This window comes from Suncus etruscus, chromosome 2 (genome assembly GCF_024139225.1).
Source record: "Suncus etruscus isolate mSunEtr1 chromosome 2, mSunEtr1.pri.cur, whole genome shotgun sequence".
NCBI lineage: Eukaryota > Metazoa > Chordata > Mammalia > Eulipotyphla > Soricidae > Suncus > Suncus etruscus.
Window position 1 is genome coordinate 10,118,959 of NC_064849.1, and position 20,701 is coordinate 10,139,659.

Consider the following 20,701-nt stretch of genomic DNA (forward strand, 5'->3'; position numbering starts at 1 on the left):
TCTTTGTGCCCAGGGATCACTCCTGACTGCTCAGGGCTCACTTCTTTCTTTGAACTGTGGGTTCACTCCTGACTCTGTGCTCAGGGCTGACTTCTGGCTCTGCACTCAGACCTCACTCCTTTGAGGCTCTCACCAAGGCTAGCCATGTGCAGGACAGGTGTTTAGTAGCTGGAATTTCCCTACAGCCCATCTCTGACCTCTCAGAACTGGAACTAAAGTCAGGTAGTCAGGCAGGGTCCCTTCCACCTACCCCAGGGACAGAGTTCTGGGCCCCACTGGAAGGAACCACTCAGATCCCAGACCTGGTGAAGCAAGTTACATGTCACCTCTCAGGGCCGGAGCTACCTGCACACGGGTCCACACAGGAGACAGAACAGATGTTTAATAACTTTGCAGCAGCGCGAGGAGGGCGTTACGTAACTCGGTTGAGCTATTTTTGAATGCTGGAAAATGCTGACTACTCACTTCAAACTACCTGCTGAGAACCAAGAAGGCTCAACTGAAAACCTTCCTTGCCTCCCCGACACCCCTGCACCTTGCTTCCCATTTCCTCCCATACTCATGGTTTCTGCAGTCGCAGGGACAGAAACAATCCCCAGTGTGTGCACCACCGAGTATGTCTGTACCTGGCTCAGATGCAAACATTGCAAGTGGCTATGAGGCACCAGGTGATGGGGGTGAGAGGGCATAGGGGTGGCAAGTAAGGCTCCAAGGAGCCACTGCAGGAGAGAGAACCAAACCAGCTCCACCACATGTACATTGGGTTAATGTTGCCCAAAACTCTTTTGTAGCTTTTAGAGTCACCCTGCTACAAAGTGGGAGCACTAGGAGGGTCTCAAGAGAGCTCTTTGTACACAGTATGGGGCATTTTTAGGTTTTTGTTTATTTGGAGGGCCACACTTGGTGGTTATGCTCAGGAGTGACTCCTGGCTCTATACTCAGGGATCACACCAGGTGATACTCAGGGGATCCTTAGGGATGTTGGGAATCGAACCTAGGTCAGTCGTATGCAAGGCAAGCACCCTCCCCCCTGTGTTATCTCTATTTTCATCTTGGAACCCCCCTTTAAATTGCTTCCTAGAGTTTGTGGTGGCAAACCATAAAGAAACAGTCAGCATGGGGCCAAGAGCTGGCTCCAGGGGAGCACTGGATCTGCACATGTGGGTCTTCAGTGAGGTGCTTATCTTAGTCACAAGAAGATGGTGTATATCTGTGCCCCAGAATCCCATGTGGTCTCCTGAGAGCAAAGTTGGGGAGAGACCCCTAAGCACAGAACCAGGAGTAAGTCCTGAGCACAGAGTCAGGAGTAAGCCTTTAGCACAGAACCAGGAATAAGTCTTGACCACAGAGCCAGGCATGAGTCTTGAGTTAAGAGGCAAGAGTTAGCCCTAAGCACAGAGCCAGGAATGATCCCTAAGCACAAGAGTGAGTCTGTGAACTGTGCGATGTCCTCCTGAGGAGACATAACAGAGCATTACTGTGCGGTCTGCCAAGATGTCCAATGACCCACAAAAAATAATCTCAAAGACAGCAGCAGGAAGCGACTTCCGCTACCAACTCCGGCAGAGACCAGTTGCCCCAAGGCTGGACTGTTTTCCCCAATGTCAACATATGGGTGAGGGGCCATGAAGCCAAGTGACACCCCCAAGCTGCTGTGAGGAACAGAGACAGGTAAGGCTGCTTTGTAGTCCCACTTGGCGACGGTTGCTTCAAGTTTAAAATGTAGAGGCCAGAGAGATAGGACAGTGGCTAGGGCACTTGCCTCGCATGAGGCTGACCTGGGTTTATACTGGTATGCCATCAGGTTCCCTGAGAACTCCCAGGAATGATCCCTGACTGCAGAGCAAGGAATAAACCCAGGGCAACACCAGGTATAGCCCCCAAACCAATAAATACAAATTAAAAATAAAAGCACGTGGGGCTGGGGCAATAACATCACAGTGGGTATATAACATCATTTGCCTTGCACACAGCTAATCTGGGTTTGATCCCCAGCATCCCACATGGTTCTGAGAGTTTGCCAGGAGTGATTCCTGAATGCAGAGTCCAGGGTAACCCCTGAGCACCGCCAGGTATGATCCCAAAACAAAATAAATATAATAAAAGCACATACTCTGGGCCCAGAGAGATAGCACAGTGGCGTTTGCCTTGCAAGCAGCCGATCCAGGACCAAAGGTGGTTGGTTCGAATCCCGGTGTCCCATATGGTCCCCTGTGCCTGCCAGGAGCTATTTCTGAGCACACAGCCAGGATTAACTCCTGAGCATCGGCCGGGTGTGGCCCAAAAACCAAAAAAAAAAAAAAAAAAAAAAAAAAAGCACATACTCTGTGACCTCCACATTTCACTTCCTAGTCTTTGCCAGTCTTAAATGGGTATGTGAAGAGTGAATGCAATTTTGTGCAGTTCAGTGGGAAGAACATGAGAACGATCCAATGCGAGGTCAGAGATCCAGTAAGCAGGTGCTGGTCCGCCCCTTCTGAGAAACGCAACTACTGCTCCAATTACCCAGGATGCAAACAGAGTTCCCTTTTATTTATTTTTTTAGAGTTCCCTTTTAAACGGGTAGGTTTTATCTGTGCATACACAAAACTACATATACTATATAGGTAGTCCATATATGAATATCCCTGACACAAATAATGAGGGATAGTCTGAAAGGATGGGTGACAGATGGGAGGGAGATTATCTGAGAACCAATCAGGTTTCAAGTCCTGCCTTCCAGGCTTCCTTGTGCAGTAAAGAAAAGTAAATGGCAGGAAATGGAGTGAAAGCACAGAGTGGAGAGCATTTGCCTTGCATGTGTCTGACCCAGGTTCAATCCCTGGCATCCTATAAGCCCCATAAGTACCACTACCACCACCAGGGGTCAGAGTGAAAGCACAATGATAGGGCATTTGCCTTGCATGTGGCTGAACCAGGACAGATCTGGATTCAATCCCCAAGTGTCCCATATGGTAACCCAAGCCAGGAGAGATTTCTGAGTGCAGAGCCAGAAGTAACCTCTGAGCATCATTGGGTTTGGCCCTCAAACAAAAAAACAAACTAAAACAAACAGAAAAATTACTGCCACCGGAATTCCTGAGCACAGGGCCGGGAGTAGGTCCTGAGCATTGCCCATTCCCTTCAAAATAAACCAAATACACACACACACACACACACACACACACACACACACACACACACACGCCCGGAAGCTACAGAAAGCTGAAGTGTAGGTCCTGAGCATTGACCATTCCTTTCAAAATAAACCAAATACACACACACACACACACACACACACACACACACACACACACACACACACACACACACACCCGGAAGCTACAGAAAGCTGAAGTGTTACAACTTGTCTCCCAGAGAGAAGGGATGAGAAGAGAGGCAATTCTCTGCCTCCAAAGCCAGCGCTGGTTTCAGATTTCACCAAACAGAGCCCCTCTCCCCCAGGTTCTGAAGTCCCCATCCCACCCCACCACAGGGTTAGGAGTGACCAAAGCAGCACTTACTGGTGCAGAGTGTGCTGGGGCAGAGAGGCAATTCTCTGCCTCCAAAGCCAGTGCTGGTTTCAGATTTCACCAAACAGAGCCCCTCTCCCCCAGGTTCTGAAGTCCCATCCCACCCCACCACAGGGTTAGGAGTGACCAAAGCAGCACTTACTGGTGCAGAGTGTGCTGGGGCGTCTCAGACTTCTCCGACTGCCCGTAGCAGCTGGCCTTGGCCTCGGGAATGTAGGAGAACTTTTCAAGCATGGACGACGCGGCCGTGGTGAGGATACCCAGGCCGTCCCTCACCCTGGCCTCCAGGCTGTAGTCCCAGTCATCATAAGAGACAGAAATGAGGCCCGATGGGAACTCCTGAGGGATGAGCTCCGTGTTGCCTGACACCAGGCTAGGCACAATCCAGAAGAAGTCATAGCCGGTGAGGCCCAGTGAGCGTGCCTCACTCAGGATAAGCACCGCCTCGTCCTTGGAGCAATAGAGCAGGATGACCGACGAATGGATCTTCTTCAGCTGCACCTGAGTCTTGGCATCCTCGAAGGATGTGTCCAACGTGATGATGTTCTGCACATCCCAGCCCACGAAACTGTTGTCCACAGTGGTCTTGACGAAGCTGATGAACTCGCGGTAGCCGGGGAAGATGGTGGTGACCAGGGAGAAGACGTGCCAGTCATAGTCCTGCATGATTTTCAGCATGACTGTGGCCTGCTGCTGGATGGATGCACCGAACTGGAAGAAGGTGGATGTGGGGTCCTGCCAGGAGGGAGGGGAAGGGGATGGAGAGAAAAAGAAAGAAAGAAAGAGATAGTGAGTGTGAGCAGAGAAAAGCACGAGGCCAGCAGGGCAGGGGCGACAGTCTCTTGATGAGCCAGTGAGCAGAAAATGGGTCTTACCCACCGTCGCTGCTGAAACCTTCAGCCATTGTCGCTTCCCAAACCTTCCCCTATTGCTGCTTCCCAAACCTTTTTCCATGTCTGAGCCCAGGATGGAATGACAAATTGACACTGCAGACACAGCAAGGAGAAGCCCCATCCACTGAGACAGGAGTGTCACAGCCTTGGACAGGGGCAGACCCACCCTCAACTCTCTTCTGCCGATAGTTTGGGCCACCGCCAACACTACCGCCATCTACTTTGAGGGAACCAAACACATGTTGGGGTCCAATTGCCTGTGGGTCCAGGAAATAACACAGCTTTGTGTCTCTCCACAGGGACATCAGGACAGGTAGGCAGAGGACATGCTGGGCATGGGGGCCAGATATGCGGCCACTACATTGGGCTTGATTTGGTAAACATGCTCCATCAGTGGGGGCCACTTTGGAGCACTTGAATTCTGGGTGCTCACATGAACCAGAATGGTAGCCACATGTGGTGAACACGATTTACCAAATCTCTCTGGGCCTGCCTAACCCTGCAACCTCTACAGTTTATCTTTTTAATTTTTATTTATTTATTTTGGGGGGTTGGCAGAAGGCACTCAGGGGTTACCCCTGGCTCTGGACTCAGAAATCTCTCCTATGGTGCTCTGGAGACCCTTGGGATGCCAGAGATCGAACCCAGTCAGCCGCATACAAAGCAAAAGCCCTCCCTGCAGTGCTCTCTCTCTAGTCCGAGCCTCCACAGTTTAGAGCCCAACCAACGGGTACATCAGCCTGTCTTCGTCAGTCTGTCTGAAAAGTGGAAGTGGGGAGATGCAGCTTCTGCGAGCAGAGCGTAAGGAGGTGCTGATGCTGCCGATACAGCAGCAGGGCGGGGGACAGTGTGTGTGGGGTCTCCTCAGTTCCAGGAACCCTCAGGGTACAGTTGAACAACTCCAGGAGCTGGAGATAAACGCATTAGAGCTTGTGAAGGAGGAGAGAATGAGATGCTGCAAGAGACTGGCAGGAGCCCCAATGTGTATGGCCTTGGGGGGCTGTGTTCAGTGCCTGCTATTTGATTCTGAGCACCAGACAAAGCTGCTGAGCGTGGGCCCAGGTGGCAGTGATGGGGGAATGGAGGACAAGAGCTCTAAGAGTCCCAACAGCTCCCAAGACTATGGAGCCCTCAAGTGAACCAAGTTCCACCTGGACAAGTCATCCATGTTGATGTTTTGAAAACTCCGGTGCGCACCCCCTGGCTGCTCCTATAAAGTTCAGATTTGGGGGTTGTAAGCTGGCTTGGGGTGATGAGGATGAAGTTCTTTGTGGCTACTTGGCTAACAGGTGCCCAAGGTGCTCTGCTCTGCTTCCAGCCCAAGCACAGTCTCTGCCTGAGCTGGGAGCTGTGGGGCAGAGCAGATGCCTCTGCCGAGCTGTGACGAAACGTGGAAAATGCCAACTCAACAGAAGGCCCTGCCTCTGCGCTGCCGCAAAACAGGATCTGACACATGCTGAGGGCTGCCCCCGCCCTGGGGAGCTGAGCTGACTTGGAGGGTCCCGGACCCACTGTGGAGAGATGCCCATTCGCACACACCATGGTTACCTACACACATTTAGTGCAAGCTCCATGATCGGCACTGAAGCTTCCATTGTGTGTGTGTCTGTGTATATGAGAGAGAAAGAGAGAGAGTGTGTGTATGTGTGTACCCATGTGAAGAATGAATGTTTCCATTCATGGTTTTCAGAACAATATTGGGCAATCGCGCATGTCAACTCTAATAATCCTACCTTGTATGCCCTTTGCAAGTTCCTTGAAATCACAGGGGCGTTTAATTGTTGTTGTTGGTTTTGTTTTTTTTTTTTTTTGGTTAGTTGGTTGGTTGGTTGGTTGGTTGGTTGGTTGGTTGGTTGGTTAGTTGGTTGGTTGGTTGGGGGTCACTCACTATGTTAGAGTGTGGCTATACTTCTGGTGTGGCTCAAGGTGGGAAACCCTATAAATTGTCAGGGATTGATTCTATGTACAAGGCAGGCACCATACCTATGGTACTATTGCACTCTCCGGCCCCTGAAATTAACATTTTTATCTAAATGTTTTATCAGCAAAACTCTAATTCATCACAATATTCCCCCATCGCCTAAAATGCACAGGTTTGGGGGATACTTTGAGTGCGACAGTATGGCCTGAAGGCAGAGAGGAAGACTTAAAATAATAATCATAATAAAACAAGAATAAATGTCACTGGGCTGCTTCCAAAACTATTAATTCTATGAATTTTAGCTCATTAAATCAATTAAAGTGGGGAACAGATTTTAAGACTTTGGATAATTCTTTTTTTTTTTTCTTATAGTAGCTTTTGGAGAAATTCGATATTCTTAGATTGATGAATCGTTTTAAATCATGCCTCAACAAGGCTGTGAAGTGCTCAAGGGCAGAGATTTTTTTTGCTCCTGTCCTCATTTCTCTGTCCCCAGAACTTGGCACCTTCCCCGTCAGTAAGTGGAGGGAGCGGGTGTGAGTGACTGAATGTAGCTTGGAAAAATGACCTTGGCCAAGCTGGTAATGGAAAAGGGGAGATTCGCCATAGCCCAGAGCACATTCAACATTCTTGAACCTTCCATTTTTCAAGTAAAAGCTCGCGTCTTTCACCACACCCTCTGAAATCAGAAGGAACCAAGCCCCTCATTTGATGCCCCCAAATGTTGGGAGCCAGAGAGCTCAGGGTTCCCACCTTCTCCACTCCGCTTCCCTTTCATGCAGCTGATCTAGGCTTGATTCTCCAGCATCCTCAAGCCATGCCAGGAGTGATCCCTGAGCACAGAGCCAGGAGTAAACCCTGAATAAAGGCGGGTGTGGACCAGAACATTTAGATACTAATATAACCTTTATTGATCAATACAGAGGGAAAATTTGAATGCCCAAGCTTAACTATAATGTAGTCATTTTATTAGTAAAAGTGAGCTATTTTCATGAAGTATACAGAGATAGCAATGGAAAAGTACTGAGACCCAGACCCCTAGATAAACTTGTAACACATATAACCACAATTACTCCATCCACCTCAAGATTTAGCTTACCCTGCAGCTAAGTTTGCCCCATGGGCTCTCATTTGTGGGCACACAAGAGAATCATGTGAAGAATTATTGCAAAAAAACTAATAACTATACCTCATACTATACCCAGTGAAGTTGAATTTCCCCTTGATGGATCTATGAAGTTCAGAGCTAATGGTCTTGCTCTGCTGCCTCATCTCAACAGCAGCAGGACTGATATTTTTCAACATTGAACAACAGTTGATTTTCATGCAGAAACTTGGAACCAACCTTAGAACCCAATGTGCGCTGAGGGGAAGGAGCAGAGATGTGCTATGACCAAACTGCCCAACAATGCCCTGGGAAGTCTCTTTCCAGCTTCCTACACAGGCATATTCTGTGGACTGGCAGGTAGAGCAGTGGCAGACACAGATTTCCAGAACCTAGCAGTGGAGATGCCAAATGGTACTTTTCTCTCAACCCTGCACCTTCTCCCCATTTCTTGCTGGAGAAGATGAGGTGATTCTGCTGACCCCCCATTCCCCTGCCAGCTGGTTCCCTGACCACCAGCATTCAATTCTAAGTAAATGAAGGACAAGGAGGGGAGGGAGTTAAAAGTTTCCCAAATTTTAGGAACAGATTTCCTCCAAGTGGGTGTAGCTAGTAGATACCTGATGCCCCTAAAAAACAGAGATTTCTTGACAAGTGAACATTGTGGGTTTTGTGTATATAAAGGCTTAAAACCAACCTTCAAACCATAGGAGATGACACTGACCGGTCAGCTTTGGGACTCTACTTTTGCTTGACTTGTGCTTCAAAAATTCTTGGACACAGAGCTCATTTCTTTGTGTGGTCTTTTGGATATCAGACCCCCAAAATCAGAGGAGATTGCAAGAGGCCTGGTAAGCTTTAATAAATTTCCATAGCACCCCATTAGATACTAGAGAAGATGGCACCCTAATGATCCTCCAACAGAATTGCAGGGAAAAGTGAAAGCCCTAGGCTTTTTCTTTTTTTTTTTTTTTTTTTTTGTGGTTTTTGGGTAACACCCGGCAGTGCTCAGGGGTTATTCCTGGCTCCATGCTCAGAAATTGCTCCTGGCAGGCACAGGGGACCATATGGGACGCTGGGATTCGAACCGATGCCCTTCTGCATGAAAGGCAAATGCCTTACCTCCATGCTATCTCTCCAGCCCCGGGGCTTTTTCTTTTGTTTTATTTTTATTTGTTTTGCTTTTGGGCCACACTGGGTGTTGATCAGGAGTTACTGTATCTGGCTCTTTATTCAGGAATCACTCCTAGAAGTGTTCGGGACAATAAGGGATGATGGCGATAAAATACAGTTTAGCTGCATGTAAGGCAAATGTTCTACCTGCTATGTATGACTCCAGCCTCTGCAGGTGGTTGTTCTATCCATCAACCTCATACACAGAGCTGGTTACACAAGAAACAGGATTTTTCCCATAGTGACATGTGAGTTCTCTAATTCTCACTGAAGGGGGTTGGTGGGGGTAGAGGGTGGCTTGTAACTCTGCTGATGGGAGCTTTTTCACCTCTTAGATGTGACAGATGAGCTCCAAGGGTTGTCCTGGGGTGAGGAAGGAATGAAAGGAAGAAACTAAAAAGAAGAAATAATGGAAGAAACTAACCAGGCAACTTACAGAAAGAAAAAACTAAGAAAGAAACTAGCAGAAGAAATGAGAGGAAGAAATAAAGAAAGAGACTAGGGGGCTCTTCTCTCTGGCCCAGCCATGAGGAACTCTCCCCACTTGGCCTCAGGGTTCCCATCCTCTCCACTCTAGCAGCTCCTGTGAATGTGCTGAGAAGGGAGGCTGAGATGGGCTGGGGTCCACTCTTGGAGACCTCACAAATTCTGCTAGGAACTGAAGCACCTGACCCAGTCTGGAGCATCTCTTCAATGCCCCCCCCCAGCTCTGCATCCATGCTGTCCCTTCTTTCCTCACCAGCCCATTCTTCTGAGTCCCACAAAGTTGCCAGAAGAGCTGCAAACCCTGCCTGACCCCACACCCTTCCCAGAAACGAGTCCTGTTTGGGGACACCCAGCCTTCTTGGACCGCATGTGCTGCAATGCACCAGCCCCCAGTTGGTTTTCATGCAGAAACTTGGAACTCAACCTTGACACCCAATGTGGGCTGAGGGGAAGGAGCAGAGATGTACTAAGAACCAAACTGCCCAGCAAGTCTCTTTCCAGCTTCCTACACAGGCATATTCTATGGACTAGCGGGAGGAAAATTGGTGGACACAGATTCCCAGGACCTGGCAGGGGAGATGCCATATGGTACTTTTCTCTCAACCCTGTACCTTCTCCTCACTTCTTGCTGGAGAAGATGAGGTGATACTGTTGACCCCCAATCCCCTACCAGCTGGACACACTGGATCCATCTCTGACCAGCCCTGGCAGAAGCCCCCCCCCCAGCACTGTGCAGCCGAGATGGGGAGAGAGAACAGATTTCAGACACCCACTTGGCTTCTGCAGTGAGCACAGCTTTCTCCCAGGCCACCCTGCAGCAGGGAACAGGCTGTTTTCAACACGAGATGAGGCCAGAGATGAGGGGAGAGTATTGGGGTTTGGGGTGTCTGTTACCCACTCATTACTCAGCCTCCTCATTACCATGCAAGGATCCTGGTTTCATTTCTCCAACATGCCCCGTGGTCGGCTATGTTCCAGGGTTAAGCCTGATTCAATGGACACCACACCCAAGAGGTTCCTGAGTTGAATGTCAACTTTCATTTCACTTCCCTGGGCACATGGGCTATAATGGGCACCCATGCCCAATATATGCATGAGCCCAATGGCCCCAGAAGTGGGCTCCTGCGTTGGTCAGAACCCCAGTGAATGGCATTTCTCAGAATGAGAGAATAAACAGAAGTGAAGAGAGGTGGTGTGAGTACCCTAAAATCCATGTAGCTCCATGTGGACAGGAGCTCACTTAGTGCAAGATGCTGTCCAATATTCAATGCCCCCCCCACTTGCCCTATGGGCTCTCATTTGTGGGCACACAAGAGAATCATGTGGAGAGTTATTGAAAAAAAAACCCTAATAACTATACCTCATACTATACCCAGTGAAGTTGAATTTCCCCTTGATGGATCTATGAAGTCCAGAGCTAATGGCCTTGCTCTGCTGCCTCATTTCAACAGCAGCAGGACTAATATTTTTCAACATTGGGTCTTCAAAGCCCAACTTTGTGTGTGCCACCCAACCAGGATCCACTAACACTAAGTTGCACTCCAGCAGTACTCACCTCATAAAATCACAAGTGGAATAAAAATAATTCGAAAATCTTACTTCTGAATTGATTTGACTGGCCAATCTTCCATTGAGTTTGCTAGCCCTCATCTGGCACCTTTTGAGACAGAGCAAACGCACTTCTCTGTCTTTAGGGAGATGCCAAGCAAGCTTAGATGTATCCACCATGCCTTGAGGTACCCCTAGGTTCATTTATCTCTCCTTTTCTCATGTCCAGTCCCTTGGCTATGTGTTCTCAAGGGTACAAGAGAGCTTCATGCCAAGAGGCCTGATGTTCCCCCTTCTCCCACCTACCTTGCACATTGTGACTGGATTTTATGTTAAAGTTCACACAGAAACAGGGATTCCCCTTTCCCCATTGTCCTGGGTTCAATACTTTCAGCAGTTTCCACCACCTCAAGACAAAGCAGCAACACACAGCAACCCCAAGGGTGACCATTTCTCTGAGCACCAGCAAAGGTTAGGCACTCTATAAACAGATGACTTGCTGCATTACTGAGTCAGCTCTCAAAGTCAAATCTCGAGTGTTTGGAAGAAAATGTTTCCATTTACCCTTGTCCATCATCTCTCTAAAACAGCATCCTCCCCGTTCCCCACGAACAGAATTGCACCCCGAGCGATGACCCCTCATTAGACCTTACAGATGAACAGTCTGTCTCCCCACCCCCATTCTGCTTCCCTTGGTAGAAAAATCCACTCATGTCCTTTTAAAATACCAACACCTTTCCCAACTCTGTTCAAACCAGAAGCTTCATCCAAAATATTAGAGCTCACTGTCCATGGTGCTGAAACACTGAACCAGGTCTACATTTAAGAATGGTTAGAGCAGAGTGAAATTAAAGATAAAATTTTAAAAAGAGTGAGGGAAAAATATAGCTAAAGACAGAGATAAACTATAAAATGATCATTGAGTGTACAGTTGGAACATTGTATGACTGAAATGCAATAAAATATTTTTGAAAATAAAGGACTAGAGAAGAGAGGAAATGGATTAAAGAGAAATGGCCAAGAACTCTACTATGGGGAATAAAGGCAAGATGGGGTTGCTCTGAGCCACCGAATCCTCAGTCATATCCCACCTGGGAATCCTGTGTAGTTCCTCCCATCCATTTGGGTCTTTCCAAAATGCATTTTTGGTTTTTTTTTTTTGGAGTTCACACTTAGCCATGCTCAGGAGTTACTCCTGGCTCTACACTCAGGAACCACTCCCAACAAGCTCGAGGGACTCTTTGGGATGCCAGGGATCAAACCCAAATCAGTCCTATGTAAGGCAAACACCCTCCTTGCTGTACTATTGTTCTAGCTCCTCAAGCTGCATTTTCAAGACTCAAAAGAAATCAGAGATGTGAAATCTCAGGTAGAACAGACACGTGATGGCATCTCGGTCACCTCTCACAGTTCATGCTCAAGTAGATTCACCCACCACACCAGCCCCAGACCTGAAGGTAACTGGTGAAATTGCTAATTTCCTGAAGGTGCTACTCTGTGAAGATGCTCAGATTGGTCCTGTTTCCTGTAGAGAGAAGGAGTCCCAGAAGATACCTGAGTTAAAGATTTTCCTGTTGGCCTTAGAGGTCCAAGTTCCAGCCATGCATCAGTGCATGGATGATGGGGGCAGAGAGGGGGAAGTTTTTTTTCACATCCACATTTTTCATCCCCATGCCACCACCACACCCCCACTGAGTCCAAAGTCTTCATTGAGAGGCCAGAGTGATAGTACAGCAGGGAGGGCATTTGCCTTGCACACAGCAGACCCAAATTTGATCTCTGGCATCCCATAGGGTTCTTGGAGACTTCCAGGAGTGATTCCTTAATACAGAGTCAAGAGTAAACCCTGAGCAGCACTTGATGTGGCTCCAAAACAAACCAACCAATAAAAGTCTCCAGTGATGGTGTTCACGGTTCAGGGGTGAATGGTCAATGTTCAATCAGCTGAAGTCTAAGCCAAGTCACTATGCCAGATGTTTAGGGTGTAAGGACCCACTGCAGTTTAAAATGTTGTATTCCCATCTCTATTAGATAAGACTTGTTTGCATATAATCTTTTCCCTTTTTTTTTTGTTTTTTTCAGGCCACACCCATTTGATGCTCAGGGGTTACTCCTGGCTAAGCACTCAGACGTTGCCCCTGGCTTGGGGGACCATATGGGATGCTGGGGGATTGAACCTTCCTTGGCTAGTGCTTGCAAGGCAGACACCTTACCTCTAGCACCACCTCGCTGGCCCCAATCTTTTCCCATTTTAATATGCCTATGCAAAAAGGAACAATGCCATAAGGTATTACTGGTGCATATGGGGGTCAAGGTATCAAGACCAACAATCTTCATAACCTTTTTCTTACATGGCCTTTAGATAAAGACTTGTCTACTAGAATTCTATACTGCATGGGTCCCGAGGATGGGGGAAATTGCTGCTACATGAGAAGATATTAGATCATGGTGATGCTTATTAAAGCAATGTAACTAAAGAGATGTTCAAAGAGGACTTATATATCCTTTTTAAATCTTTTGAAATAGGCAGAGAAGGGGTAAGATCCAGAACCCAGCTTCAACCTGTGCGTTGGTTTTTTTAGAGTCTAGGGAAGAACCGTGGACACCATCTGTGGAAACAAGCATGGTTTCCTACACCATCACCAGGAATAAGAACTCTTAGCAAGGAAGGCTCTACTACCACCATGGCACTGACTTACTCCAAATATGGTACTCATGATACCCTGACAAACTAGGAACAGCAACAGTCTGCATTTAGGGCAGGATTCTCCTCAATGCTACCTAATGGTGAGATAAAACCAGAAGACATTATACACCACGTAGCCTTCAACATAGGACCTGTACAGAAACCAGGACCTATAACTAAAGAAACCCGACAGCAACAACTTTGATGGTGAAGAACTGTTACTGGGACCACAGAGAATCTAAGGGGTCAGACAACCTAGTAAGCCTGGAGCCTGGAGTTGGTCTTATGCCAATGTACTTTAGAGGTGGGGTCTCCCTGTTTTTAGGCCAAAGGTTTCTCCTTCCAATTTCTCCCATATTTTGCTGTTTGCTATGCAAACAAGAACAACAACTGCCACACACACCTTTCTTTTTTTTCTAGTCCATGACTTTATTGGTGATACAATAATTGTCATGAATATAACTGCTAATGAACTCTCCTTTTCTTTTTCCAATTCTCTTTATATTTATTTTTTAGATCTCCTATTTTCTTTATATTTTTTATAACTTTGCTTCCTGTTATTCTGAAACAAATGTATTTTGATCAGTTATGTCAACTATGATACATTTTCTTTTAATACATTTATTTAAAAAATGGCAATAAAAATAAGTCTCCATTGAGGAAGCTACGAAGACAGATTCTGCTTAGAATCCACAGCTCTTCAAGCTAGACTTACTGCTGCCAAGTCTAATCTCCCTGTTTCCTAGACATGGAAACAATCTCAGGAGTCTCAGAGACTCTTCCCAAGTCCAGTAAATTAGGGGACAGCTTTAGCACACACTGTGTGTGTGTGTGTGTGTGTGTGTGTGTGTGTGTGTGTGTGTGTGTCTTGCTCTGGCCGATTCCGCTGGTGGCAGGTGTGAAGGGTTTGCTACCAAGGGAACCCGCCGGAACAGGGTGTGTGTGTGGGAGAGGCGGGGGCCCTGCTGACAGCCTGCTGGGGCTCAGCTTCATGCTGCAGAGGGGGGAAGATAAAAAAAAATGGAGCCTCAGCCTCCAACTCCTCCATCTGCATGATAGGAATGGAGGAGCTTTAAGGGGTCCTTGCACTGACTTTTCTTTTTTTCTTCTTTCTTTTTTGTACATAGGCCTCAATGGTAAAGCTTATAGATGAACATCTGACTTTGTGCTCAGGGGAATCCTATGGGACGCTGGAGAGCAAACCTGGATTGATCACATGTGAGGTAAATTGTAAAATCACCCCCACGCTCTCTATCTCCAACCCCAGGTGAATGAGTTCAAAACAGTCACTGCATCAGATAATCCAGACCATGCTGAGGGTATAACACATGTAGTCGAACAATCTTCTACCTCATATGAAGTGTGAGTTGCCTGCCAGAACTGTCGTTTTTATTGGGAACAGAAACCAACCCCAGTGGGGGAGTAAGGACAGAGTGAGGGCAGATAGCTCAGGCTATTCTGAGCCTGTTCCACCCAGGTTTACATATATGACAATCTTTGTTTTGAGTGAAACCAAGTTGTAAACAAATAGATACAAAGAAACCAGGGGTGATCTTTGGTTTTTGGTAAAACAAAGTATAATCTAAAAGCAAATGTCTTTCCTGCCATGCGATCTCTGCCTCCCATGTTGACTTTTAGGGGTGATGCAGAGAAATCACTTGGCACCTAAAAGGGTACAGTCTGTTTAGTCTGGTGTGAATCATGGAGAAGGAAAGCACAAGAGAGACTGTGCCACTGTTAATGCTCTGGCTATGCAGATGGCTAACTCTGGTTTGATTCCCAGCACCTCATATGGTCTCCTGAGCCCTGCAGGGAGTGATTGTGGAGGACAGAGTCAGGAGTAAGCCATGAGAATCCCTGGGTGGAACCTTCAAGGTGGGAAAGAAAGTAAGAACCTTGACCCTCCAAGCCTCAAGTCTCACCTGTAGCCTGATGGAGCAAGAATCTCCTCCCACACCACCGCAGTCCCCACCAATACCTATACATGCCATCTTTCCACCCAGCTCCTCTACTAGGCTCCAAAAGGAAATAAAAGCTACCAACTCTTCCCAGGCACTCTGGTCCTGGATGATCCCTCTGTGGCCTTCTCAGAAAGCAGGGGGTGTGATGGGGAAGGATCCCTTTTCTTCATGTACTACAGCAGCCCAGCACCACCCCCTATACCAGCGGTCTCAAACTCAATTTACCTGGGGGCCGCAGGAGGCAAAGTCGAGGTGATCCTTGAGTGCAAAGTCAGTAGTAAGCCTTGAACATTGGGGGGTGGGACCCAAACAACTAAAACAAAACAAAACAAAACAAGATTCCTCTAGGGCAGGGCCACAAAATGTTGTATGGAGGGCCGCAAACGGCCCGCGGCGGGCCACAAGTTTGAGACCCCTGCCCTACACCCTCTAACAGAAATGGCCCAGCTCCATGACTTAACCTTCTTACACATCAGCCTCTTCAGAAGGAGGGACAGAGAGGAAGTGCACAGGAGGCTGTATCTCCTTTGCTGTCCTGCTCTGTCCAGGCCTTTCCCAGGTGTCCATCTACCTCTCTTCGTCCAGTTCCTCACACACGTTTAGTCCTTTCTTCCTTTGACTGAGGGTGTCTCTCTCTCTCTCTGTCTCTGTCTTTCTGTCTCTTTCATGTTCACAGGCCACTGAAATCTGTTTCCTCTCCAGGAGTCTGACAGCCACCGTGACATGACAAGTTGCCACCAACAATAACTGCTTATCATGATGCTGCCATATCCTCATCACTCTGGTTTCCGTCCCCAGCAGTGATGCAGTGTGGGTGAAAGCCATGACCCAGGAGGCAACTTGCTTTGTGGGGGGGAGAAGTCTCCTCCACAACACAAGCTGGCAGACACCAAAGCACAAAGATGGACCCACCCCAGGGGCCACAGGCCAACAGCTCCATGACTCTGTGACTTGTCCTGGTGAGGCCCAAATAAGGACAAGAGGCACTGCTCTGGGCTGTCTCCAGGGAGTTGGAGGCTGGAACAGAGGTGGCTAGAGCAAGGGTGGCCGGAACTGAGAGCCTGGTTGGCAAGGCCACCTCATGTGCAAAGGCCCTGTGGTCAGATGGAGGTTTTAAGGGTCTGAAAGAAGCTGCGGGACTCAAAGTGGTTCTGAGAAAAACATCATCCTAATAGTAGTCTTCATCCAGAGCTGACAGGCTATTACCTTCCTCTCACCTCCCGGCTGCCTGCAGATCTTTTCACAGTTTCTCCTTAATCTCTTTCAATAATTTCCCGGCTGCTCATCAGAGGGAAGGTGCTAATGGGCTTATTAGCGCTCCTCGGGCTTCTCTGCCATCACCAAATGCTCCACGGCCAGAGTTCAGAGTTCGAGCTTGTCCCTCTGATGCCCTCGGTGACAGGGGCCAGGCCCCCTAATCCCCAGCCTGAGCTCTTCTCCCCGGGAAGCAGGGACTCAGGGATCTCACAGTATGAAGTAAACCCACAAAGGTGAGATAAACCCACAAAGGCTGGGAGCAGGATGGAAAGGCAAGCCCCTAGATTGTTGCTGCTGTGAGACCCAACTTGACCTGTCCCAAGGACTGGCCAGGGAGGAGCAAAGGGTTTCTGTATCCAAGAGACCAGGGGCTCCTAAAAAGAGTTTGGGAACCAAGGAAGACCAGAGGTCCTAGTGCTTGCCTTGTTTGTTTCTTCCTAAATTCTAGTGTCAGGGCATTCAAACATCAACCAGGGGGCCAGAGCAATGGCACAAGCATTAGGGTGTTTGCCTTGCACACACTAACCTAGATTCGATCTTCTGGCATCCCATATGGTCCCCCAAGCCAGGAGTGATTTCTGAGCGCATAGCCAGGAATAACCCCTGAGCATCACTGGGTGTGGCCACTGGGTGTGGCCTGGATCAACTAGGATCCAGGAGGAGGCCTGTCCACCAGACTATGACCCCTTGGGTGATAACAGCATCATGATTAAATGGATGCCCCAAAGGGGGCAGCTTTCTGCACCCAGCGCCATGAATGAACCTCAACAGAGAAAAAGAAAGCACGGTGGATCCCAAGCCAGAGAGTTCCATGGAGCAGGATGGACCGGACGGTGTTGAAAGCAGAAAAACCAGCAAACAAGAGGGAAGCCCCAGTCAAAGTAATCACTAGGGACTGGATCAAAGCACTTATTATTTGAGAGATGGAAAGGGTACAAGAGAGAAGCTTCTGGGTGCCGTCTCCTGGGTGAAGGCACACGCACCATCTCAGCAGGCGAAGCTGGAGGACTGGGCAGAGAACAACCCCTAGCAGGCACTGCTGCAAAGAAATGCATGATGGGCATTTCATTCTGGGTGGGGGTTGCACACTCGGCAGTGCTCAGTGCTCCCTCCTGGCTCTGCTCTCAGGGATCCCTCCTGGTGGGGTGTGGGGGACCATATATAGGCTGAACCTGGGCTGGCCAAAGGCACAGCCTAGGCCTTATCCACAGTCTGACTACTCTGGATAGTGCTTTCAGCAGCTCCTACAAGGTGAAAGACCCCCAGAGCCTCAACATGGAGCAGGAACTCACTGTTTACACACAGATGTCTGTGCATGGGGACAGGGCTGGGTCTCCAACAAAAGAACTTCCCCAGCCCCTACAGTAGGCCAAACTCCTTGTCCCCAACTGGGGCCTGTGTGGCAGTAAGTGTTGCAGTAACTGGTGCCAAACTTTGTGCTATAAGGTAAGTCAAGCAGATGAATGGTGTGGGAAAGCTCAGAGTCTATGGAGGCACCAGTGGACTGAACTTGGGATCCAGGAGGAAGATAAACTAAACTGAGGTTCCTTCTGCTGTACAGTGCACCAGGCCTGCTATGGGGCTGTGCTTTCCCAGGGGGCTGCTGAAGCACAGGAAGAGACAGTTCCGAGTCCTCTGAGAGCTGGAAGGACCCAACAGAAGGCCTGGCGAGCCTAGGGAGTTGAGTAAGAGCCTTCCCCATGGAAGCCACAGCACTATGTGGCCAGATGCCTGGGCTGAACCTGGCTGGACTTCTTAGTAAAATCAGCTCAGTTTCCAGATATGCTTTCTTGTGGGGGTAGGGAAGGATCTTGCAGCTTCTGCAAGGGTCTAAGGAGATGGTGCTTGGGCTGGAGAAAGAGCACAGCGGGGATGGTGATTGTCTTGCACACAGCTGACCTGGCTTTGATCCCTGGCATCCCAAAGGGTTCCCTGAGTACTGCCAGGAGTCATTCATGAGTACAGAACCTAAGTATCACAGGGTGTAACCCCCCCAAAAAATAACTAAAATAAAATGAAGATTGGTGGCTGGAGCAATAGTATAGTGAATATAGTGCTTGCCTTGCCAGCCCAGGTTCCATACCCAGAATCCCATAGAGTCCCCAAAGCAATACCAGGAACAATCCCTGAGCAGAGTCAGGAATCAGCCCTGAGCATTGACAGGTGTGATCCAATAATTAATTAATTCATTAATTAATAATCAGTCTATTAATTGACTGATTAATGCATTTCCTCTTGCTGTGGTTTCTGGAGACCACAGCTGGTGGTCAGGACAATATAAGTTCATTCTCTCCTAGACAGCAAAACTTTAAAAGGTCTCCATGGAGCCAAACCCAGTGAGTCAGTGGCCCTGTGCTCTTCTTCAGGAATCTGGGGGAACAACCACCCCTCAGCTTTTTCTGTGTCCTAGAGATTCCTGCAGGCTCGACTCCAGGCCATTATTCTAATTCTCAGACCACAATCCAGCGGAGTTCTTCACCTTTGAAGACTCAGTTGTATAAACTGGGCTCACCAGGGTAACCCAGGCTCACCTCTCCTTTCATGACCCTGAACTGTAGTCACCAAAGTCTCCTTTGCTGAATAAAGTGATATATTTTCTGACTCCAAAGGTTGGGATATGGCATCTCTCTTGAGCCATCAATGGGACGTCCAGGCCACCCACTATAAACAATGCTATTTTGCACCATCCATGGCTGGCTTGTCTCTTGCACCAAATAACAGTTGCTTGCTCTGATATTAGAATTATTGTCATCACACCAGGTTTCAAAGGGCAAGAGAAGGAGTCGTCAGAGCCTCCAGGGCCAGGAGACATTCAAATGTGAACCACATTGGTGGCAAATCCTGAAAACACTCAGATCTGGACCAACAGCTCCCAAGCACAGATGCATTGAATCTAGAGTGTCCATTTGGATCAAAGTTTTGAATGAAGTTAAGATTTGCTCACTACGTACTAAATATGCCCAACACTGCATGTGCTGCACTGGCAGAACAAACTCTGCAGGGTGTTTCTGCATTTCCCTCTCCTAGCAGCCAGAACAAATTCCGCCCCTAACCCTCTGTGCCGTTGCAGCCAGCTGGTCTGTGCTGACTCAAAGTTGATAGCCTGGTGGTGGGTGACAGGAGCGCTCTACACCATGTGCAAAGAACCCCCAGCACATGGTGGGGTAGATCCAGAAATGCTCCCAAAGTTGCGTATACTTTACTTAAAGTTGGGCAGTTCAGACAGAAGCCAGGGAGTTGAACTAAGTGTATTATTAAATGGGGCAGTGGGAGATAGATCTTTGGGTGTTGGCTAGTGTTTACATACCCCTGCCATTCCCCCAATATGATAGATGAACATTTATCTGGGATTGGTGTACTATGCCCAAGAGTATATCTCTCCACAAGCCTACTAAAACCAATGGCCCGTGAGAGCAAGGATCTCTCAAGAAATCAACATCCAACTGCCTCCATCATCTTCAAAGTCTGGCAGGGTCAAACCTCCCCTATCAGAAAATGAGCAATGAATGAATGGAGAGATGGAGCTGTGGATGGATGGGTGGGTGATGGATGAATAGATGGATGGATGATGGATGGGAGACAGATGGATGAATGGATAAATGGATAGATGGATAGATGGATGGAGAGAGGGATAGACAGATGAATGGACTGATGAACTGATGGTTGGATGAATGATGGATGAATGAAGGGAAAGGAGAGAGTGAAGGATGGATTGAGTGGTGTGTGGATAGATGGGTGAATTAACTAATGGGTGGGTGAATGGTGGGGGAAAGAGGACCATAGAGCTGGATTGATGAATGGATAAATTGGTGGTTAAATGAATGATGAAGGGAGGGATAGAGTGAAGGATGGATTGACTGGTAAATGGGAATATGGAGAGAAGAAGAAAAGGACAGAGAGATAATGAACTGCTTAATGTAGGGATGAATATAGGGAGGGAAAATGAACTGATTGGTAGATGGATGACTAGAAAAACAAATGTAAAGGGGATATGGGAAGAAAGAATGGAAAAAGTTCGGTTGGCTTAGATGGACATAAGGATCAATAGATTGATATATAGATGATGGAAGGAGAGAGGGGGAAGAAATGAGATGAATTAGCCAGAACCACAACCAAGGACATTTAGATGCTTAAGCAAGGTTGACAAAAATACATCCCC

General features: G+C 48.0%; 1 protein-coding gene across 1 annotated transcript in view; it reads right to left on the reverse strand.

The window, feature by feature from the left end:
- GRIN2A (glutamate ionotropic receptor NMDA type subunit 2A) overlaps positions 1-20,701 on the reverse strand; it is a 254,008-nt gene that overhangs the window by 108,991 nt on the left and 124,316 nt on the right. Inside the window, exon 3 of the mRNA XM_049768433.1 lies at positions 3,655-4,247. Coding sequence (XP_049624390.1) covers positions 3,655-4,247 — 593 coding nt within the window. The remainder of the gene's footprint in view (positions 1-3,654; positions 4,248-20,701) is intronic.